The sequence below is a fragment of the Brachyistius frenatus genome, unplaced genomic scaffold (assembly GCF_029030835.1).
Source record: "Brachyistius frenatus isolate BFR_SWC_R1_liver_20210118 unplaced genomic scaffold, ASM2903083v1 Contig_2, whole genome shotgun sequence".
Taxonomy (NCBI): Eukaryota; Metazoa; Chordata; class Actinopteri; family Embiotocidae; genus Brachyistius; species Brachyistius frenatus.
This window is the reverse complement of record NW_027210601.1, coordinates 1,245,716-1,270,549: the sequence shown is the minus strand read 5'-3', so window position 1 is coordinate 1,270,549 and position 24,834 is coordinate 1,245,716. Positions and strand designations below refer to the sequence as shown.

Here is a 24,834-nt window from a genome sequence, read left to right as displayed (position 1 = left end):
TTATTCTTTATGTCCATGTTGTATTTCATTTCTTGGCACTCACTGTAACCTAGAAACATAACCTTTGCTTGTTGCTGTCGTCTTCTGAAACCATTTCTAGCATTTCACTGATTGGTTCAGCTTTGAGCTGCTGACCTCAGCAAATTCTTAATGGCTTTGCCAGGCTATCAAGAACTCTTTTGCTTACAGCTTGAATAGATTGTGATTATCTCCAACTCCCTTCTTGACAGAATATGCTCTTATGTGATGGCCATTGTGTAGGACAATATTTACTAAACAAGTTTGAAACTCTTCCACGTGTGTGACTTTGATTCCAGTTAGCTCACCTCCATCTTTGGAGCAGAGGTTGAGCAGGTTGTGGACGGTGTCCATCATCTCCTGCTGCTGTCTCTGCAGCGCTGTGCTGTTTCCCGTGGCCCGGCTCAGCTGAGTCTCCAGCTCCCTGATAACTCCACTCTGCCTCCCCACCAGCGTCTGAAGACTTCCCTTCTCCTGCTTCAGCGTCTCAAGCTCCTCACGGTGCCGCATCTCCATGTTTGACATCTTCTGCTCCAAGAGGCTGGGGGGCAGAGGGGGTCAGGAAAAGTTTGTTGTGGAAGATGGAGAAGTTGGTCATTATTATTTTCCTTCAAAGCATCCAAATCCTCCAGAATGAGATTTGTTTTCATGGGATTTAAATGGATTGAAAATTGTTTTACAGTTTTTGTTATAATATTCTAAAGATTTACTGGTTACGCAATGTGTATCTGTTTCCCTTTTTGTCATCACGAATAGGGGTCAGATGATAAAAACAAAATCAATAAAATTCCTCCATCTCGGACTTTTAGTTCCTGCTGCTTATTCGTGATGGACATCCTGAGTAATTTCCATCAAAATGTAGTATTACTCCCTTCACTTCACAACTATTTCCCAGGGAGTGATTTGGGAGCACAAATTCAGGAACTTTCCATATGATTAAAACACAAATATTGATGTCTGTGGGTTTAGTTGCCATGTGTTCCTCACACAGCATAAACACAAGTGTCATCATGCACTTTGCAGACTCATCTAAAGTAAATGAATAAGCCCTTACAGCATTTGAGCTATTCCATTACGCAATCTGATACCTGAAAGATGATATATGCTGACATCAAGTTAATTAACTAATCATATATTTCCCTGTTATAAATGTGGTCAAGGAAAATGGTAAGATGACACATACAAGATGGTATAATGTCATAATTGCCCACGCCTAGGAAAATTGCTCTCTGAAATTTCTATTCATAAGCCTCAAGAGGATGTTAAAAGACTGAATCACCAGAGACTCTGCTTTCAAATGGTGTTCGTATTTTTTCAAAGTGATTGCAAGAGTCTCTGCGGATGCTGCGATGAGAAATGTGAACCAAACCTTTTAAAACACTACATCATCTAAGACAATCCCATGGGACCAATCATTGCAAAGAAAAGCATTTGGAGCCATGAACATGCATCCAAAAGCCATATTTTAATTGCTTGATTTTGCAACAATTGCACAGTGGTCTAACATGGAAAGCAGAACCTCATGCATTTCAGAGTGATTTACTGAACATCAAGAGGGTACAAGTCTGCTGTTATGCTGTTGTTTACACAACCATATATTGTTTTGGAAAATGGACAAACTACGTGGCAGTCAATGAAAGCTGGTAGCAAGCCTGTGATCTTGTTTATGCAATGCGGCAGAGAACAACAGCTGTGAGTGAAAAATGTTAGTCCCCCCCACCACCCACCCCCCGCCTCCAGGCCAGATTTTGACCTGTTAAATGTGTCATCATTATTTCCTCTGGTTTATCTTTAGCTGCCAGCCTGTGTGCTTACACTGTGATGTGTGTTTACCTGTTCTTGTCATGCAGCTTGCTGATCTCGTTGGTCTGGACCATTAATTCTTTCTCCAATTTGTTCGTGGAAAGAGAATTTTCTAGTAGCTGTATCTCAAGCCTGGATGTTTGATTCAGAACCTGCCACAAACAGAAACACACAGATATACAGAATACAAAAAGGAAAATAGATGATATTATGCTCTACTGGAGGTGAGATCAAAAAGTTTGGAGACGGAGTGCAGCGCAGTAATGAGCACGGAGCAGAGGGAAGCCATAACTACTGTGAGTCAGCATTCCAAGATCAGTCACTTGATCAACACCAGCACCTTCGTCTCACATGTTTTTGTGATGACTGATTGGCGCAGATCTGCAATTTCACTATAACTTGAGCAATGAGTGCAAATCAAACTTTGAATCAATGTTTTTACTAACATCAGCGATAGTGTCCATGCACTGAGCGGCCACGGCGCCATGTTAGAGAACCCAATTACTGTTGCGCCACAGATCGAGTTATGTGCGCCAAATGTTTTCCTGCAGATACCTCAGAACATCATAGCTCAACACAGTCTTAACAGTCTGACCCCGGGGGACAAATTTATGCTGCCCTACCCCGGGAATTTAAAATAAACCCATATGGTTGCGTTCCTCATCTAATGTGCCTTCTTCAGTTTTGGACAGTGATGTTCTGCCCCTCCTGAAATAGCACTCATAACACCTCACACAGCTCATTGCTGTAGTTTTCTGAAGCGTGTCAAGGGTCTCTATTGTGAAATCTAAAATGCACACATCCCAGTGCTCACAAAAAGGCACGGAACACAGGTCCTGGTTTCAATCAAGCGATGTTACTTGTAATGCTTACCAACAAAAATGATTGCTTCCCCCTGCTTCATGCCCATTACTGTGCTGTGCTTCGTTATTTACGGTCGCAGGTCATACTCCTAGCTAATAATATTAACATCTGCACCAAAGTCTAAAGAGGAATCAAAAGCACAATATGTATTTCAGGCTCTTATGACACTACAGCAACAAAAAAAAAAGCCACCCACTGCACATTAGCAACATATAAACCTTCAACTTTGTTTTCATTTTGTCAAGTGCTCGTCCAACACATGGTAATACTTAGGAGATATTCATCTCTGTTATGATTCTCTTATTTTAAAACTTTGCAAACAGTTATCCTTTTAGTGCTTTTGCAAAAATTATCCACCACTCAATCTACAACTATCCATCACCTCCTCCTCAAAGTCCTCCGTATAAACCTTCAGCCAAATAAATCAAACAAAGGATGCACATTTATATATCAGTTCTACTCTCTTTGGCCAGTTTTCTGTAATCTTTTTGGGGAAGTTGAATGTGGAATAGTTGGGATAATGGAGCACAGGATATTTCCACTCGGTTCTGAAGATGCGTGTTTAACATGTTTTTCGAGGTGTTACCTGCGTCTCAACATCAGTTAGCTTGCGTGTTTGCTCGGCCGTCTGAGAGAGGAGGTTGGTTCCCATTTCCAACATGGCTGCGGTGTGGTTGTGGACAGCACTCTGCTGCAGCTGAGCCATCTCTGTCTTCATACTCTCTTTGATGTAGTTCTCAATCTGGACCAAAGAAAGATTGAAAAATATTGACTTACGCTCAACAGGAAAAGGGAATTTGTGCAGAAGACAGGAAACAGAAACTTGATGATATAAAGTTTTCCCTTTTGCCATATTACATGTCTACAGTCATGATCACTGTCATACATGCAGAACAGAGCATGGACTTATAGGTTTTCCCCCATTCACATAAATTTAAAAATGGCATAATTGGAACCTTTAAATGCAGTTACTCATTTTGCATTTCTATAAAACTCAGTGTCAGCGAAGCACATCAGCTGCTGATCTGAAATCTGGCACTAAAGTCATTTCAACTGTTTGTCTGTAATTACAGGATAGTAAAAAAAAAACCTCTCATCTGACAGCTGACTAACATCATCATGATGTATCCAACTGTTATTTTGTGTCATATATTCACATTCATGGTGAAAGTCATTTAAAGGACATCAGATTGTTCATGTGTTAAATCAACATTCCAATGGTCATATACTGGAAACGGATTCTTATGTACAGTACATGTGAAAAAAAATGCACAAACAAAAACCTTTTTTTCCATCATTTGAGTGGCACTCAAGTGAAGAATGGGTTTAGTCAATATAGGGACAATCAGATGTTGGTGGGGAGCTCGGGAAGGAAAGAGGCAGAGATGAACAGATATTCACTGAAGCTCGTGTGGAGAGAAAATCTCTCTCCAAACCAGTCAGTGCTCTAAACCCAAACAAATGACTACATGAAGATAAAGGTTTAGGTTAGAGAAGATTCTTTTAATGAATTAACTATATGAACTGTATGATACTTGAATTGAATTAAAACTTGATTCCAATATAAATCTATTCAGGACTAGCCCATACTTCTAACTTTCTATCTTGTCCTTCGTTCCCTTTCTTCGACATGACTCGTACATCAAATTACATCATTTTGTAGCTTTGATAGTAGAGTTGTTAGATATAGAAGGGTTTGTCTGTAAATAGTTATAGACAAGCTTTTGTTTAACAAACAATCCTAAATTGATTGGGTTTTAAGTGTTCACTTGTTCATGTGGTTGCTCGCGGTCTGAACACACAGATGATGATCTAAGTGGGGAGATTCTCCATCACTTGATGTTTAAAAGATGTTTTCTGACTTTTGTTTTGGCTCATCAGTGGGCCGTGACAGCCATCTTTTAGGAACACATCAGCCAAGACAAATCAGTGTCACATGTGTCCTTAGCAACAATTCCCATCCTGCAGCCGTGTGCTATGCACAGAGAAAGCTCCACTGCACCCATTAATATGTCTTAGTTATTAGACATCTTAGTAACACTTTCGATTACAGCCTTCTCTTCCCACTTAAATTGCAACTTGTATAAGGTGACAGTACACTGTTATGATGTGGTTTTGCTGGTCAATGTATAGTAAAGTGAAAATCAGGAGTGTCCATCGAGCAGCCAAAGCAGTGGTAGAAGATCATTTCATTTTATGTACTGTCAAAGTGTCAAAGTGCATTTTTTCACGAATAGTAAAGGACACAAACTCTTTCCTAAGAGTCATTCTGCAATATATCTCAATTGAAACACGAGACAAGTTATTGCCATACTTTTCAAACTCAGCACATTTTTTTAACTGGATTGTATCTTCAAGCAAAATCGCATCCAAAACTGAGCAGATCTATCGCCAAAACACTCAACAACAGCTCCGGGCTTCAGCTCATTTAGGTCCTGTGTGTGGCTCTCACTGGTGGTTTATTGTCTCCTTCTTGTTCCCAAACGTCACATCTGACTGCCTTACACTTACCACACTACAACTTAAAATCACATTACAGGCCGTAATCTCAAGGCTGAAGCAACTCACCACCAAGATTAGTTTGCTTTTCATGTTTGCCATACTTTGGAATGAACTTAAGTCACTGAGGAGTTGGTGAGAGCATAGTTTTTAAGCACTTTCTATTTTGGCCCATTCTTGACAAGTGTGTGTTGGAGTGCTTCCAATTCATATTTGATCCATTAATTATAATAGCAGATGAACTGATTGCCAAAATGCCGTAGCAAAAAAAGGACACATCGTGTGCTACAACGTAAAGAGTAAATATGTACACTATATTTGCTTTGGACAGTGTTATTAAAACTGACAAAATGTGATTTTTTTTTCTGTCTCTTTTGGCACAACAAAATCTTAATATATATTCTATATAAAATGTTCATACATTTGCAGGAAAAAAAAAAAAGCCTTTTTCCTATTTTAATAACGGAAACATTTCAATCAATCCAAGACTGACAGATAATAAAAAAAGATCAGAGGTGGATCTCTCGTCTATAGAAAGAGCTCATTCTCAGCCATTTCTGCAAGTCTGCCAAGTGGAATCAGCCTTTAAATGTAATATCCTTTCTTGGCAATGACAGAAAAGTCAAATATGACTTCTTTTTTTTTCAGGCCGGATTTCAGACATAATACAGCTCCCACTAACTGAACTACATAAGGCTGATATAAGTGTCACTTTCCATCTAACCTCCAATGGTCTGGCCTCAGGAATGGGAAAGAAAATATGAAATCTGGAATTTAAAAAGCTCAAGTAATGATGGATTACTCTGCTCGGTAATGAACCGTATAATATGACTGAGTTTGAAAATGGTGTTCAGCATGTAAAATATCTGAACTCTTTGGATGTTGAAGGTTGTTTTTGCATCCTTGTAGGCCTGGGTTAAAAACATTAATTTAAAAAAAAAAAACTGCAATGTGCATCTTACACCAGCAGCTCTGTGGAGATACATCTGCTGTCTAAGGGAAGTGACAGGCTGTGCACAGCGTAAGTCACCTTGAGAGAAAAGGTATTGAAGGGACAGATGGCTGACAGAAACTTAAGCCCAGCGATCACTTCATGGTTTCGTCTCGGAGGGAATGTGGCTGACTCATGGCTGGATCTGATAGGGGTCATAAATGGAAAGTACCAAGGAGAAACAAGATTACACAAACAACGCCCAATCATGTAAAATTGCCACTTAGGGGGGAAGCCATAAAATGTGGGTGTTGGGTTATTTAGATGGTTTCTAACCTCAACTCCAGTTAAGTACAGTACTTTTCCAGTAAGCGACGACCAATAAAATCTATTGTCAGCAGCGAAAGCAAATACTGGCACCCACTGCCAGGTCTGAAATGCACATTTGTGTCAGTCAGGAATGGCATCGAAATGGAGAAATAAATATGAGTGCATAATGAGAATGCAAAGGTTGTGGTGATGTATTTTCTGCTAAAATGTGATGTTCTTATGCCAGTGACGGATGTTGTAACTCGACCATTTTAGTTAACCTGAAACTGGAACTAATTAATTCCGAGTCACGGTGCTGTTTTCAATGCTTTTCCCTTAAAAACGAGTTGCTTAGCGAGGCTGTTTAAATTTGCTGAGTAGAAGTCACTTCGGACACAAGCTAAAATGATGACAAAATGAATTAAATATGATAAATACACATATTGTAGCAGTAGCACAAGTGGAGAAGAGTCATAAAGTCAGTACACTGACTCAGTAACGTCTTACGCAGCAACACAACATCAGTCCCGATAAGGGACTGGTCGCACCAGACCAAATACGGTTGTAGCTGCAACACCCCATAGTTTATCTGAATGAGTAAGGTGTTTTACTGCTTCTCAAATCAACTTGTCTGTCTGGAGTTTAATGGTTTTAACTCGTCAAGCTACAAACCTGTAACATTTGACAATTCTCCTCTGTGTGTGAACATATCACACTAGCAGAAAGGAATTTGCTGTGTTTTCATTTAAATAAAAATAGATGTGTCTTTTAGTGATTTATTCTAGAAGGTATAACAACACTCGGTTCTTCTCATAGAAACTGCTAAATGTACCTTCTGGTTTCACAAAATCACTGTTTGTTAAGTGAGAGTCACATAAACACAAGTTTATGTTTCCCTGTGAGATACTTTTCACAGAGGCATAAAGGTTTTACGGTGGTGTGTTTGGCACTGTCTGGTTTCATGAGACCTGCCTGCGATGCTGCCTGACATCCCAACTGTAAAGATCCATTAGAGCCTCGACGTACTACATGTGCAGACTGGTCCGTATGGACAGTTTGCGGGGCACAATTGGATGTTAATCACTAAACAAGCTGCTTCGGGCTGCCTTACGTAAACAACATGAGCATTTAGCAGGACACAGACTTTAAAAGCAAAGGGTTTGGGATTACTGATTGAACTGCACATTTTCACAAAAAGCATCACGGGCACAAAAGCTTGAAATCCATCATCTGAGATCCTCAACATACATATTCTGTACAATATCACGGTAGAGCTGCTAAACTGCCATCGCTTGAGAGCCAAGAACAGGATAATCCCTCAAGATGATACTCCCTGCCAGCAGTGTTACCGATGACTGCAAATGTTTACCACTCTTCTGACATTTCCCATCGAGCAGAACTTGAAACTCAAAAAGGGGTTTTGATCTTTTTCTAAACAGCAGCAGTGGCAGAGCTGAGAGACACTGTGAGAGGTAGAAATCTGTGGGCCTGGACTGTATAAAACACTTACCAGCAGAGCTCTGTTACATCTCTGCTTATCTCTGACTCTGTGTGTGTGTGTGTGTGTGTGTGTGTATGAGGGGAGGTGATGGTGATGGTGTTACCGGGTAGGTCTGGCTTCTGGGACGCATCCCTTTCGCTTAGGCCTGGATCCATTACAGACCACTTTAATGGACAAGAGCACGCGGGGGAAGGAGGAGGAGGGGTGGGGAGGGTGGAGGGGGGGGCTGTTACCCACCTTCACCTCCCCCTGAAATCAGCACCTACCGCCGATGTATCACAAGCCACCTTGGGACCAACGCCAGAAAATACACTTATGCCTTCTTATCGCTCCACTACAGTGAAAGGTGAATTTGACACCCCTCTTTGAACCCCGGGTCTATAATTCATTCTAGTAGGGCTTTAGGAGGTGTTACACTGACTTACTGCACTGCCACGCTCACGAGTTGTCTAATAGACATTGGGGGAAACTTCTATACGTATCTTAAAAAGCTGTCTTACTCAGTCACTGGATTGTTTTCTTTTTAAATCCACCTTGAAACTGTTTTAGCTCTCTGTCTTAAACTCTGTCAAGATTAGGTGAGTAACAACTCGGTCCGAGCTCACGGCCGACCTCTGCGACCTTCGCCCCGGTGGCCAACATCCAGACGTTTACTCAGTTGCTGCCACATTTCTTTCCACTCACAGAGTGTCGTCAGAGAGAGAGCAAGAAACAAACAAAGGTCCAACATGTCTGAGTGGACTATTTTGTCCACTAAGCTCAAGTGAGACTCGACCATTAGCTACACCCCTCCTGAGCAGCAGTCCTGGCTTCGCTCCCGTGACCGGACGCAGCAAACTGGGCAAGCTTCGGATTACTCAACATGGTAGCGTGCGAAGAGCAATACAATACTTGAACAAGTTTGGAGAGTGATATCTTATTTTATTCTTTTCAAAGCCAAAAAGATAAGTGTAAGGAACAGAGTAAACCGTTGTCAGCATGCCTCGCTAACCAGCCTTACCTACAGCAACCAAGTGTTACGTAGGAAAACAAGGAGCGCTTCATAAACGAAGGACACAATGGCAGTAGTTGGTGTGGATACAGTTTCACACACACACAAAAAAAAAAAAAACTTTAACAAGTAGCCCATCCACTGTGATTCTATTGTATGGAAACCAGTCCTGGATGCAGGAAATGTTTAAGTTAACGTTCGCGGCTATGTCCAACACTTTACACATCCTTTTGCACGTGTCCCAACTCACCATGGACGTTCTTCTAATGTCCTTTATGTAACCCGGTAGTCGTGTTCCCAAGCAATCGCCGCACGCCTAACAACTTCGACAGCTTCTACGTCTCTCTGTTCTGCTGTTAATACGGACACGTCTGAGCTTCTGGACGACGAGGCCGCACTATTCATCATCAGCTACGTTGTAAAAGGTCGATGAGATTTCAAATGAGGTTTTCTTACTTCCGGAACAGAACCCGGAAGTTCCGGTTTCACTTTGCGTCGTAGATAGTTTGCGGCCGGGCAAGAATTGACACGCGTAGCAGCAGTAGGTGAAGGGAGAGTAGGTCAGTGGATGGTCATATATCACCGTATAGGACAGAAACGAGGGTGCGCGGTGAGGTGGGTGGTCCAGCCTCTTTCTCAGCCCGGTTGCTCTGTGAACATTTATACGGTTAATCCTCAGGCATCCTTCAAGCCAGAGAGATTGAGTGCCATCTGAAAAACACCCCAGCCACCGCCAGCTCCACTTTACTTCTTCATTTCTTCCCCCTTTGTCTTGCTGTCAAGATGCTATTGTGTTGATGTCACTTGCGTTTCGGTTGTGCATTTCCAAGGACATAATGAACTTTGTGTACACTATGTAAAAGCAAACCAACCATTTCTCTGTATAAATCACAAGGTCAATCATGGTTTGAGGATCCCGAAATAGTTTGGCATGTTCAGAGACGTGCCATTTTTCACCCTTCAACTGTTTTCTATCAAAACGGTTTGTCAACTTGGCAGCCAATAAAAGAACGTAAAGATATGTGCGGAGGTTTCAAGGCTGGTTGATTTTTTTCTTTGGAAAAACAAATCAGAACTTCTAACCTGAGGACAAATGTTTTAGGCCAAATTGATTTTTCTATTTTCCACACTTTGTCATAAATCACAAGTTGTAAAAACAGAGCGGAAAATGTGATAGCGAGTTTTCATGTGTGGAATTTTTTTAAACAACTAATGAGCTTCGTATGTGTCTCGTTTACTCCGAGTTACAACAATAACAATAGAAAACCACAAATAAAGCTCGATTCTGAATACAATGTTAAGAATGTCCTGCATGATTTTGAAACACAAATTGGCACAAATGTGTCTCTTCTTTAGCCAGATTTTAGATTTAAAAGCTTCTTCAAGAGGTCAAATATACAAAAACATTTAAAAAAAACACCTTAATATGTAATAAAAAATAAAAAAAAACCTGAGAAGTTGTAAAAGCAACAAATGTGTTTTATTTTTTACGTGATCTATGTTCAGCTTTCTCTTGTATGAAGACACACCATCACTTAGACCACGCTATGCAAATGGTCCAAGCTTGAAAGCACTTTTTAAATCAAAATCTCTGACAGTGTTATGTCTACAAGACATACCTACAGTGATAAAGTACAAACCCCAGAGCAAGATGAATCAAAGAAAGTCTTCTTTACATCCGTCTGTAATATGTAAGATAAAAGCCGATTCATTCGAAAAGCCAAACGAGAGATACAAATTACAGTTTTGACATTGTGTTATGAAAAGCATGGACTTTCTCTTGACACCAAAAAAAAAAAAAAAAAAAAAGACAGAGATGGACAAAATGTGTTGCCTTGAACTTGAGTTCTGTTGCACTTCAGAGCGTGTGAGAACATCCAACAGAAATGTTTGCTTTTCTTTTATTTATATTGTTGCAGTTGTTAGGACACTGCTTGTTTTCAAAATCAGCCAAGATTTATTCTGTCAATTAATTTTCAGTGGTGCTCTTGACAGCAATAATTTTGTTCACCTCTTAGACTTAATTCCAATTGTAGTACATACAGTATAGCTCAAGTCACAAATTGTATGTTTGAAAAGGTTTTAAACAATGCAATAAAAAAAATATACAAAGAAGAATCAAAATATTTCATCAAGGGTTTGAGCTAAAGTGTACAATTGTAACCACTGTGAACCAAAATGACCCAAAATGCGTTGAATTGACCCTAAAAAAAAAAAAAAAAAAAAAAAATCCAAGGCAGGATTAAAGCTGTTAGACAGTTTTTCAATTTTAGATTTTGTAAACCGGTCGGGTTTTCGAGATACAGCTTAGATTCAAGTCCAAATACTGATAAAACGTAATACTGCTGGTTTGTCAAAGCTGTTGGCATCGCAGAGATAGGAGGCCCAAGGTGCCCTTTGCCATCTGCATCCTGACCACCCCTTTCAAAGAGAGGGGTCATGTGACCACGGAGCGACAGTGACATTTGCTGGCTTCAAATGAAACTCGTGGTTACGACTTGGGAAGCTGGCAGGCGTGCAACGTAATGCAGGAAATGCCGGGAATAAAATGAGGCCAACATTTTCCTCACACGTATTACAAAGAAAAACTCTTAACTGGATAAAATTACAATATATCAATTCAAAATCGAATGTAAACTGAAATTCCAGGCAATATCTAAAAACGTCAGCAAACACGTCACAATTCATGAAATCCGTGCTTTCCGGAACCAAAATTGTTTAATACACAGTAACATGTCTAATATCAATTTTGGTCCTTTGATGCAGTGACTGTTTTTTTTTTTTTTTTTTTTTTTTCAAATTTCACAGAATTGTTTATTGTCCCCTTTAATGGAGTAGTGACCCCCTCGAAAAGTACTAACGGACCCATTTGTCCCCTTTTGAGACAATCCTGGCTCAAACAATGCATTTTACATATTACATCAAATATTTTACTGATACCGTCGCATCGTCAATCGCTATCAGAGACATTACGTTGTTTCATAAATTAAAAAAAAAAAAAAAAAACAGTGAAGTAAAGCTTATGCATGAATGTATATTTTCACAAATCCTCCAGTTACGAACCTGCCCTCTAATGTCAAAAGGGGGGGCCCAAAAAAATTACTCCAATTAATTATGCTTATCTGGCCGTATGGGAGAGGAAGTACTTGCACTCACCCAAGACATGGGAATGCATAACGAAAGCCAAACAACCAAACAAACTGGGACCTGCTCATTCATCCAAAGGGCTTAGTTATTTAGTGAGCAGCAACAGAGGAGCAATCTGCACATATTATGGCTCAGATGTCCAACATGGGAATCTTTCCTCGGGGACACATCTGGACAGGAATGTGGCTGACGATGGCTTTATTTTGTGTGTGTGTGTGTGTGTGTGTGTGTGTGTGTGTGTGTGTGTGTGTGTGTGTGTGTGTGTGTGTGTGTGTGTGTGTGTGTGTGTGTGTGTGCGTGTGTGTGTGTGTGTGTGTGCGCGTGCGTGTGTGTGTATGTGTCGGTGCTGTGCAAGCCATGTCAGTCTGCCCCTTTTACTGAATCACACGGGGATACCGCGGACCCACCATCCCATGGAGGGGGCTTTCACATTCAAATATTTGAGAAAGCATTCCAGTGTACCCTCTACACATCACCACGGGGCTCTGCCAAAACGTTGTCGAAATAGATGCAAAAGGACATGTTTTGTTTCAAGCTCGGCCATGACAGAAACCTCACTACATTACAGCGTTGTGTGTTTAAACCTCCTACTCGGGCGAAACCGTCAGGGAAAAAGAAAATTCTTCCATCGTTCCATAGTGCCAGCACCACTATCTATCAAGCCGGGTGTCTCTTGTAATCAAAACGAATGGGCATTTAATGACAGGGGCTGTTTCCTTCAACGTCAGATTCGTGTTTATCTTTCATCCTAACATCCCATTAAGCGAGGACTCCAGAGTTTATAAACCGTTCCCGTAGTTGTCCAGGGTTACAATCACCACAGCGCCACTTCGAGCCAACCACGGTCTTCCAGCTTTTCTCACTTTCTCCTTCTGCCTCCGTCCATATCTCTCTATCTTCGCGCGTTTGCTCACCCTCCTTCTTTCTTACGGCCTCCGCTTTGTTTTGCTTCGAACACCAAAGACGGACTGACGCTATCGCATCAGGTCCAGATTATGTTACTTATGACTCATTTTGCAGTCTTCCACTGTTGCTTTTGCTGGTTGCTTACACAGCCGGGGCTGTACTGTATATCATGTCAGTGTCTGCACGATACATATGCTGATGCTAGTACTTTTTAGTCTGTATGGCTGCTTAGAATTTGGGTCTGAATTCCCTGAAAGTGATGCAGGAAGGTGAGGTGCGGCCGCTCCGCTAACATCCCCGCATGAAACAGCTCCAGTCTGACCTGCAGTTCACCACAGCTGTTGGAAAGGAAATAGACGCTGCTGTTAGCCCACAGCCGCTAGTGTTTCACTGCCACGCTGCAACATTCGAGTCATTTGCCGCTGTCTGACCTTTAGCCGATGATGGATGAAAATGCTGATAATGTGCATGTTTGGGTGTCTTTACTGTCTGTTGCTTGGGATTTTTACTGCTCTTTCTGGAAAAACGGCAACGTGAATACATGTGAGTCATGCATCTAAAATTACTTGAAGCAAACATATCAATCTGACAGCACAATTTGTCCGACTTTGGATGAAATACATTTTATGTCTGCTGGCTTAAGATTTTAAATTAGAACAAAGGAAAGAGGAGGAGGAGGGTTTAAAGAAGCATGGAGGACACAGTGGGAACTGTAGGTTGAATTCCTGCCCTTTCATATGTCCAGGTTTCTGTTTACTTTCAAATTTCATTAGCTAAAGTGCACACGATATGTGTATAAACACAGTTGAAAGAAAGGGAAGAAAAAGATGAAAACCAGTGCAACTAAACAGAGATAATTATGTTCAGACAACAAAGCAAATCAAAACATCCTCCGCGCTGTTGTCATGGACTAAATGAATCCTTCTTACCTGGAAACGGTCATTTCTAAAGTCAATAATGAACTTTGAAGCTCTGCTTTTGAAGCCAACATGAGCAAGACGTCCTCGTGTTGCTCAGAACTATGAACATTTTAACGTCTACCCTTCCATGACAACTTGCAAGCAAACTCCATCCGCTGATGTAGGTCATGTGTCATAACTGAAATCTCCACATCCATCAAAGGACCTCAAGGTGGGATTGTTTTGTCAGTTAAATAAAGTTATCTTATCATAAAAGATTGTCAGCTGTACGCTCTTATTCGTAAGGATGAATACCATATTAAAGCTAAATTGGTGTGTATTGCAAAACATTCATATTAGCCTCACCGTTTCCAACTGCCTCCCTTAAATTCCTCTCTTACTGGGAATGATGTTTTTATAACTGTTAAAGCTATTCTACTCTCATCCCTTTTTTTAGACGCGACATCAGAGGCTTCATGTGTCACTAAGATGTATTCATTGACATGTATAACGGGACTGCTGTTTGACAGTCGCTGACAAAATGTGAAGGCCTCTTTTCTGTTTCCAGCTTCACCTAAAGACTGTCCAGTCCAGACGAGGAACATCTCATTTGATTCTCCGCAGGCCGTCGGTTAAGCTGGAGGTCATCTCGTCCAAACACAGACACACACGGACTCATCTGCAGATCAAACAATGTCCCGCACAAACGCATACACAGAGATGGATATGAATGTGACACACTCGTCTGTACGCTCACACACACACACACACACACACACACACACACACACACACACACACACACACACACACACACACACACACACACACACACACACACACACACACACACACACACACACACACACACACAAGCGCAGGCCTCTGGGGGATCACCCTCTTCATCCCAGAACATGTCAATTTAAATAAACATCCAAGAACCATTTGTAACCGTTTGTAATTTGCTTGTAAACTCACAGCAAAAAGAACATCCATCTGTTGTATCAATGACAGATTTATAAGGTGGTTCCTGTTAGGTCACCGTACGGCAGCCCATTTTAGAGTGAGTCTGTCGGCGACTGCGATACGTTGTTACTGCTGGGAAGAAGTACCTTGAGAAAAATACCAAACTTTGGATTCATTATTCCATCTCTAAACGGTGGACAAAACTTTTCATGGCGGCACATGATCCCAAACACAACAGAATGAACACGTACTGCTGTAAATGTTTTTTACCACGTCGCACAAGCCAAAATAACTATGAAGAGGTGTTAAAACTGAAACCTGAAGCTCAATCTTACAACTTTTATATTCAGGATTTTACACTTCGATGAGTTGGATTAATTATAAATTGGAAAGTTAAAAAAGGGATAAGTGCTTCCCTCGTCTGAATCTTAACTGAAGCTTAGAACATAAATGGCGGTCAGCAGGTGTTTATGATAACCTGCTCGGATGTCACCGACTGGGGTGTCACCGAAGGGTGCAAATGCCTGAACCGACCGAGAAAGCGAAATGTGCCGAAAGGTCAGAAATGCGAAGGATTTTATGAGGCCGTTTGACTTGTGCTGTACGGTGTTTCTGAGGGTGGTATTGTTGAACAGCAGGGGAGATAAGAAATGTCGGAGGGTAATCCACTTTACTGTGTCTCCCTTTCACGTCTACAGGAAATGTGCCAACTCCAACCCTGGTATTATGTGCAACGTGAGAAGTCTGGCTCGGGTCCCAGACACGGCCAACAGAGCGCCGAACAGGGTTTACGAGTGTGTTTCTGTTTTCAAAACATATGCAGATTTGTGGGTGCAAAGGCTTGCGCATGTGTGTCTTTACACCGCTCTGTTTGAGTACGTGTGTCCTTGAGCGGGCTGAACGAGGTGTCACACCGATCACAGCACTCGACCGACAAGCCGAAACCGAGCACACTCAAATGTCCAAACCACCCAAAGAAAATAGAGACGGCCTATAAAGAGCCTGCCGTTCTGCACAGCTCCAGACTGTCTTTTATCAAGATGTGTGTGTCTGAAATTGTAAGTCAATACATCGCACAGTATTCAAGGACCAGATCTTCTCTCCACACCGCAGGACAATAAAAGATTGAATAAATAAATGAGGTAGTTCCTGGATGTGACTCGGACGCCTTAAGAACAAGTGGCTCATATCCCGCTGCCACAAGAATGCAACAAAAACAATGGAGCTAACCATTACTCATTCAGAGATCTATTTGGCCCACACTGCCAAGGAGTAAATCTGTTTATCTTTCACCTACTATCTTGTGGTCTGTCTCTGTCTCACTCCTTCTCTTTTCACCATTTATGTGCTTCTTGTCAACGGTTTTCCACAATGGATCCTGCAGCCCTGTCTGCTTCTATTCAAGCATCTGACTGTGATTCTTTTGTTGTCTTCGGTTTGAAATCACAAGAACACTTAATCTGCGAGGTTGAACTCCAAACAAGGTGAAACGGTGCTGTCCTCTGGAACCTCTGGAAGGCTCCCCGGCGCTGACAGACAAAGACATCCACTCAGAGCGTAACATCTGTCGGGGGGAGAGCCAGAGACGCCGCGGGGAGAGTCGGCCTCAGAAGCAGCATGTGGGGCAGCTTCGGGAATTTGTCTCTCCACTTTACAGACTTTAAAGAAGTAGTTTCGGGATTAATAATTATCGGGAACACGGGGATCAAACAACCCGACATAGAGTAAACTTCCAAATTGGATGAACATAAAATGAGGCATGCAGCGAGAGCATTAAAATTTACAGTGTATTCTCATTTTTCACTCTCCTGCTCCTTGCCAGAATCAGCAATACAAGACATGCATGTTTTCTCAGAGATATCTTTTTTCCTGGAAGTGAAGCAGCTCGAAAAGAAAGTGACTGACACATTATTGTAAATTCACACTGCGTAAGACGTCCTGCGGCATCCACTGCAAGCGGCTCAAATTTCCAAACACACTTTTCTTTTTTGAAATGCCATTTCAGTTCCCTTGACCTTCATCAAGCTGTGATTTACGGTGCGCAACCGAAAAGGACTGAAGTCTGCTGGAAAATAAATTGCAGCAGATACGGGTGAGTAATATTATCATCTGTTCTATTTATCAAGGGTGATTATAAAACAAAAATACAACGAAGATAACGGCCAGTCCTGCCAGTGAAATAAGTTCAAACAGTCGTGATTTGCTGCAGGCTGCAATAACACATTACTTGTGCGCTAACTGTGCATTCAGATTAACTATAATGTTGAATGTTTCGCCCTATCTAAGCTGTTACTTTCTCCAGTTTGGCTCATAATCACACAACCATAGCAGTGGCACAGATACAGACATGAACCTTGTGCTTTTGGCAACTCTTCTGACTACAGCTTACTTCGTTCAAAAGACTTCCACTTGCCTGCCCAAAATAATATTACTTACAGTCATTCTTTTGTAAAAACAGGCCTTATCATCTTGTTTCAGCAATTTTATAGGAAAATACTTAAATGTTACAGTGGAATAAAACTTCCATATATAAATACTTACTTTGCCCTCGCTCTGATCAGCGCTGTCATACTCAGCACGCAGTTGTTTGAAACAATGAAAAAGCTCTGAAAAGCTCCCACACTTCATGCTACCTGTCAACCAGCAAAGTTAGCAAGCAGCTGGTGAACATACTGAAGCATTTAGCAGCTGAAGAGGCAGATATTTCCCACTCAAGTTAGTGAAGAGCAGATCAGAGCTAAATCCTAAAAGGTAACGTAGTTTGGTACTCTTACCAACCGAACTGCTTCGATACCATCTAAAGATTTGACAAATTTTAACACGAAGGCTACATCCATCCATCCTTTTCGCTTCAATCCACAAAGGTAAAATCATTTAAACTGGCGTGCTGTGCCGTAACTGGAGGCGTCTCTTGAATTTATAAAATTGGTATTGCATAAAGCCTCGTTCAGGTTAAGGTATTGGTGCCGACACCGGTGTGGAAAATTTTTGAACAATACCTGGTCCTAGAGCTTGATATTTATCAGTTTGCCACTTGGTCTCTTCTTCCATGCGGCCTTAGAAAATATCCAGGTTTAAACAGATCACTTACATACCTGAGAACACCTATATTCATAACACCTCCAGCAACCAAATGAAGAAAAATCAGCACCATTACGGGAGTGAATATCCTCAAGGGCGTTAACTCTGAATTTATTTCACAGATGCATCAGTGGGAGCCAAGCTACAAGCAAGCAACAATGTTTTCAGAAGGGACATCGTAAATCCTGCATGCATTTAGCCAAATGTATAACCTTGTAATTAAAACAAAATAAATCCCCTACAAAGCACCCACCAGAGAGTAATTCACCAAGATGAATGATGGAAAAAGAACTAAATGCTTGCTTTATAGCTGCAGTAAGGGAAACTAGACAGATTCAAGACACCCAGTGAAATTACCAAGAAATGTATAGCTTCATTCATTAAGCTTTAAAGAGACGTAGGTGTGCAATCGCGGCCTGCCCAGTATCAAAACTGCCAGCATGTTTGGGGCCACTAGCTGATAGAAATATGATTTCTAGAAAGAAAAAAAAAAAAAAAAGGGGGGCGTGGTGTCTAGAAACAAAGTGGTTTGCCATATTGAATGTGACAAAACTACTAAATGCCCCTTTTTCTTGACAATCAGGAACATTAGCGGTGTTGGGCTCCATTTTCACATCCATGTGAAATACTGCCCCATGGCTGCAATGTTTTTCCTTATTCCCATGATATGCTGAGCAGAACGCGCTCTCTCCCTTCCACTTTCAGGCAATGCATTATGGCAACCAAGACAAGTCTTCTGGAAGCTGTTATTGCAGTGTCCTTCCACAATTTGTATGGTTTCCTTTTTACAAGTTTTGGGGTCAGGAAGGAAGAGCTTTTTATTCCCCTGAGCATTTCTTAGCCTTTATGTATCATCCGATTGTTAGTTTTGGCCCACATTATCAGTGAAAATAAACTTCCATAGAGGAAGTCACCACCAAAATAGATGGGTTTCTTCTTGGATCCCCGGGCATGCTGTGTGGCCCTCTGATAGCATTAAGTAGAGAAACACATTCACTCTTTCTCGTATGAACTCCCAGTATGGAAGGGAAACAAGCTGCTGCCCACATGTTGGCGTATCCTTTTAAACCACTGTTTACGCAGCACAGTCGTGTTCGTCTCGAGCCAGAAAGATGGGAATTTCACAGGGATAAGACTCCACGGATAGTTTTTCCCCCTCCCTTTGTTCGACAGCTTAGTTTGGCGCAGGTTGTCTTTCTCAAGAAACACTGCTCTAAACCACTTTCTACTGTCTCCACCAGGAGGAAAATGAGAAGATCTATTACTCTCTCTCCAGCGAGCAGATTCGAAATTTGGCCTGTTGAACTTCTCTCTGTGCCAAAAATGTTCATTGTGTCTGAAATAGTAAAGAAGTAGAAAGGATAGTTTCAGAATGTGCTGAGAGATGCATGTTTCAGCAACCTAAAAGTATCCCGTCTACTCTGAACTCAATCAACCTTTTCTTAAGAGAAACTTCCCTGATCGGCATCAAGGTGAGCTTACACATCGTAGAAAGCACAGCTGCATGTGTGAAAAGTGAAGCCATAGTCAGCGGGCATCGAGTTTGAAAATTAAAAGCAAAGCTTTCGGGTGTGTTGAGTTTGAAAGAATTTTGTTTAGCAGACCTCTAACCAAGTCATCATCTCTGCTTGAGGCGAGCAGCTCGAGGCAACTTTAGTCGCTGCACCCTTGGCACGCCCAGATCTCCGTACAAACTTTCAGTGATTGACTTGCATTTTGCGGGTAATGTAGGTGTCCGGAAGAAGACAAGGAAAAGAAAATGTAAAATACAAAGACACTCTCCATCGCCAGACGGACGACGTTACAGTAGTGAAATGCTAAATTGGGGAAGTGCCCCATCCATACACATATTTGGACTGTATGGTGAAGAAGGAGTGGAGCCCTGAGCCAAAGCTGTCTTTTTACCGGTCGGTCTACATTCCTATACTCTTACTTACGGTCATGAACTCTGGGTAATGACCGAAAGAATAAGATCGCAGAGTTCGGGATCCCCCAGGACGAGCTGGAAGAAAATGCTCGGATCAGAGACATCTGGGCTTTTCTGCTTTTGCTATTGCCATCGAGATGAGCTTTTCATTTGAAATAGATAGTCTTGGCTTTCAGTCAACCATTGGTGAAACTATGGTCCCTAGGTCACCCAGGCAGAGACAGATATTTACATTGATAGGGTTGACCCAGCTGTTGCGGTCCAGCCAAAGAGAAAAACTTCAGGAAATGTCATTATGACCGTTGCATACAAATTCACCTCCAAGCAGTAATTTTACTGGACTCCAGAAAGGTGCTTAGGGCGATGTGAAATGCAGATTTTGATTCAAATTTGGATTAGGGTAGGTATTTTAGAATCAACACTTTGCTAGCTGGTCTATTCTGTGTGATTTCATGTTTTATTCTGAATGGTTGGTTTGTACCAGATTGTTAGGTTGTAGCAGCAATTGCATTGTGGGAGTTTGGTCTTGCACAGTCAGATTTTTGACTTTTGATTTCTTCAGCTGCCTGCTGTTTTATATTTCTCTCTGTTCTCTATTTGACACAGATGTTTTGTTGTTGTTGTTGTTGTTGCTGCTTGTTTTCCTGTTCTGACCCACAACTCTGTAAAGCACCACATACGTTCTGTTAAGAAATCTTGTCCGTGGCTCCTCATCTAGCAGGGAGGCCAAAGTAGTAATCCTTGGACAAACACAAGCCACCTTTGACTGGTCAGGAATGTTATCAGGGTCCATATACTTTAACCTGTGTTGACGAGGTAAAGATCTCAGACTTAAAATGCTTCCCCCAACAGCTGTTTGCTGCATCATTCTAACTATCCACCCCCCACACCGGGCTGAGCACCCAGGCCCAGTGGTGGTATCTCTTCTCTCCGACTCTTTCATCAGGGCTGGTTGGAGCGACATCAGGGCGAGTTTTCTTTTAGACAAGCAGTAAAAGGGGCTAGTGTGATTAAGATAGATAGACTGGCTGGGACACTTAATCTTCTGTCCAATGAAAAATGTTAACTGCATCCTGATGTTCCCCCCCCATGCAGTGTAATTAGTCTGAATTACCACTGTGTGTTTAAGCGTCCCTTCTGAAATGCCTCCGCCAATTCCTTTCTTGTGCTGATCCGCCTACTTGTTACTTGTGTTTTTCTACAGTATAATTTTTTTATTAGATGCATTCTGTTGAGCACACATGTCAAAATATCAATTAAATGACATAAGACAAACAGATAGACACATAGATAGAGTTCTCGTTCGTCAAACCTTCAGTCTACCAGCGCTGTCGTTGTGTTTTCATAGTATAACTTATACTATCACGGACGGATGAGGTCCACTGAGCAAAGATAAAGCCGGTATTATTTCACCCCTGACCTTTCTTGACACATGGGTTGCTTTTGGGAGTCATATAGAAACACCCGCAAGTTTTCAGACATTTGACTCAAACCATCAGCAAAAGTTGCAACGTTTGTGTATTTTAAATTAGGTGAAAGCATTTTCAGCCCTTTTGCAGCATGTTTCTATTCTTGTTTCTGCCTCATAAAAGGTGAAACTACACGCGACTAAAAATGAAAGCAAACCATGTACCATTAAATCTCGACACACAGCAGTGAATTCCTCTGCTAAACTGAGATAAAGTCAGTGATATACAGTCCAACGATAAGCTGATACTGCACAGATTCTGTCCTGTAATCTCAAAATCCCACTTGTGCTATACTTCAGTTGGATTCACACGTATTTCTATGTGCTCTGTGGTTTAGTGAGATTTTCTGTATTTACAGGAGGGTGGGGTAGCCGCCAACACCACCTCCATAATTACAAACTCAGTCAACATCTCGCTATAACTCACTGCAGCCAGCGCCTGGTTAATTGATGAGAAATGACTATTTCCTTCCACCTGAGGAGTGAAAAGTTTACTTTCTGAGAGTAAATGAAAAGCAGACACAGGGCAGCGTAGTTTGGACAGTTTTGGGAGGACACGCTGAATGCTAATGAATAGACTCGGGGTACTGATGAAGTTCAGGTTGATTAATTCCCCAGTGGCACTGTAATCCATCAAATCCATCCAGTGCTATCTGTGCACGCATTTGCTCTGTGTTACGCGAAGTTGTTTTGTCGGCAAAAATAAACCATTAGCTTTCAGCAATTAATCACAGATTGGACCTGCTAATCTTATTTGAGAACGAAAATATTGTGGAAAGCCAAGGAGCAGGAGAACCGGTTATGCCGAATTTGGAAGTTTGTTTGTTTGATTCATGTATTCATTTTTAGAGAGATAGTCTCACTCTCTTTGGAGACACAAAGTCTCAAAGCTTGAAAAAGCAGAGTGCAGGCCAACGCCATATCAGCTCTGGCCTCAGAATTCACAACTCACTATATTTGAACAAAGTAAACACCTCGGTGGCTCTATGAATTTATTTTGTTGCTTAAGAGGAACTGAATTGAATTATTTTCAATAACACCAGTTTAATAAAAGTGAGGATGCATTAAAAAAAAAAAAAAAGATCAGAATTTGATGTGAGCCCGGATTCTGAAGTTAAACTCACACGTCCTTGACTTGAATAAATAAAGGGATCATTCTCTTTCTCTGTCTTTTCCTCCTCTTTGTTTCTCTTGGGGCTCTCTCTGACTTCCTGCCATTAAAGAGACAGCTCACTGGAGAACAGGGGGTGACTGACATATAACTACCTCTGCTCTATGACCGACGATCTGTGCAACTCAACTGGACATCTGTGAAATTTAGGGGTTTACTATGGGAAAAACAGTAGGGGCAAAAAATAGATGTGTTTACTGGGCTGGTAGAAAGCGGTAGACACAGACGCAGCCGGACAAAATGTCAGCGGAGGCTTGAAAAATCATACAGCTGTGTGACATCCAGAACAAAAAGTTCAGTTCTCTCGATGTACAGAGTTACATAACAACACCTCAGAGCTCATTCTGGCTTGTATCCTATAAAATACACATTCCTTTTCACCGATAGAAGCTTGTTTCTTTAAATTGACAACTTAATAGGAACAAAGAAATACAAGTTAGTTTATGAGACAGGGGTGGGTGAACTTTTTTTGACAGCTAAACAAGTATCCTGCAGAATCCAATGCATTTTAGGAATTTAAGCTGTTTTTTTTTCTTTGTGTGAAAATGCCCTCTCTGATATTTGATTTTGAAATTCACCACACAGAGAAAAAAAGTTCAACTCCCAAAACACATAAACTCTCCTACTGACAAGCAGCTTTGACAAATAACGTGTTGACGACGACAAAACAGCAAAACACTGCTTGGTTGTTGAGTCTGAGAGCCTCATCCAGAAACCAAAAAAGGGTTTTCTAGTGAAGCCACAAACAGACACTCTGCGGAGACCACACACCCACGGAGACACAAATATCTCAACAAATATCCTTCAGCGTGACCACTTCAAAAGAAGCGGCTCCAGTCTCAGGCAGATGCGATTCTAAAATCGACTTTTTCAACATGGATCTAATTAGAGGAAAATTCCACTGCATCCTCATTTCAATCTACCTTTTTAAAAAAAAAACCATTAAGAACACCAACACCTGATCCGTCATGTCAAATTATTGTTTGTGATTTTTTTTTAAATTTTTTTTAAAAGGCACTGAAACTGCACATCACCTGATCCCCTCCTTACCTTCTGTAGCCACTGGGTATAATTCTCCATAATGTGCTCGAGCTGCTCGATCTTCTGGTTGGGAAACTCTGGCTCAGGTGGTGGAGCGTCCCTCTGGAGAGAGTTGGCGTTGTACTGTGAGCTACTGGCTTTGGCCTCCTTGCAGGAGCCTCCGCCAGCTCCCTCTCCCTCAGGTAGGATGAACGTGTAGGTGCACTGGCCATGCTGGATCCTATGAAAGCGTCTGTTGCTGTAATTACTGCTACTACTACTGCCACTACCACTACCACTTCCTCCACTACTGCTGCTGCCGCTGCTACTGCTGCTGCTGCTGCTGCCACCTGTGCTGCTGCTATCCGGCCCTCTCCGTTGCTCCCCTCCTCCACAGCTCACAATCGCCAGAAGTGCCGCCAGCGAGAGCAACTGACCGCCAAAGTGGAACGACAGCATTATTTCAGCCTGGGAAACAGATTGCGGGTGAAGTAAGTTCTTGTATGTTGAGCTGCTCCGTCTGTTTGACTAAATGTTCTCTTTAAAGCTGGAAACGGTGAAGAGCACCTTTCGCCTGAAAAACTTCGTCATCCATCCTGAAGTCAGGCCTCCAGCATTGAAAGCCACTGCAGACTCTTGCCCTGGACAACACACATGCTACGTTTCCAAACCTCTTTTAAGTTTTTGTCCCGGCAAGAAAAGTTGCAGACATCTCTTGCAGAGTGACAGCTGGGTTATAAATCTCGGTGTCCCTCCAGTGAATCAAAGCCAGACCGAGCTTTGTGCTTGTATTTGTCAGTCTATGCATTTGAAATAGGTGCTGCGTAAGCGGGGATGGTGTCGTCAGACCTCCCCTGGTCTCTCTGCCTTCCCTTCCTCCTCTGCTCTCTGACTTAACGACTGGTGAGAGTGAGAGAGAGAGACGCTCACTCTGAAGAACTGTTCCAAGCTTCCAGCACACTCTGCGCCTGCCCCTCGCAGAGCCTGCAGAGGAATGCAACTGTGCGCACGGACGTGTGTGTGTGTGTGTGTGTGTGTGTGTGTGTGTGTGTGTGTGTGTGTGTGTGTGTGTGTGTGTGTGTGTGTGTGTGTGTGTGTGTGTGTGTGTGTGTGTGTGTGTGTGTGTGTAATCCTGGCAGAAAGAGACCCCAGCACAGAGGATGTGCTTAGACTATGAGGCTCGGTTTACAGGCAGGCTCATGTGGTTGACCCGACTTTATGCCTGACACAAAAAAAAAAAAACTTGTCTAAATGTGTGCGTTTAATTTATCTGCTCCTGAGATGCTCTCCGCTCCTTGTTCTGAAACATAATGGCAGGTGCTATATTACGAGA

At 41.9% G+C, this 24,834-nt stretch overlaps 1 protein-coding gene across 1 annotated transcript in view; it reads right to left on the bottom strand.

Annotated features, from left to right (window-relative positions):
- Positions 1-24,416, bottom strand: part of angpt1 (angiopoietin 1) — a 54,990-nt gene extending 30,574 nt beyond the window's left edge. The window contains exons 1-4 of the mRNA XM_069692324.1: positions 23,532-24,416; positions 3,272-3,427; positions 1,852-1,973; positions 327-559 (exon numbers count right to left, since the gene is read on the bottom strand). Of these exons, the coding sequence (XP_069548425.1) occupies positions 327-559; positions 1,852-1,973; positions 3,272-3,427; positions 23,532-23,960 (940 nt within the window). The 5' untranslated portion in view covers positions 23,961-24,416. The remainder of the gene's footprint in view (positions 1-326; positions 560-1,851; positions 1,974-3,271; positions 3,428-23,531) is intronic.
- Positions 24,417-24,834: the final 418 nt, after the last annotated feature.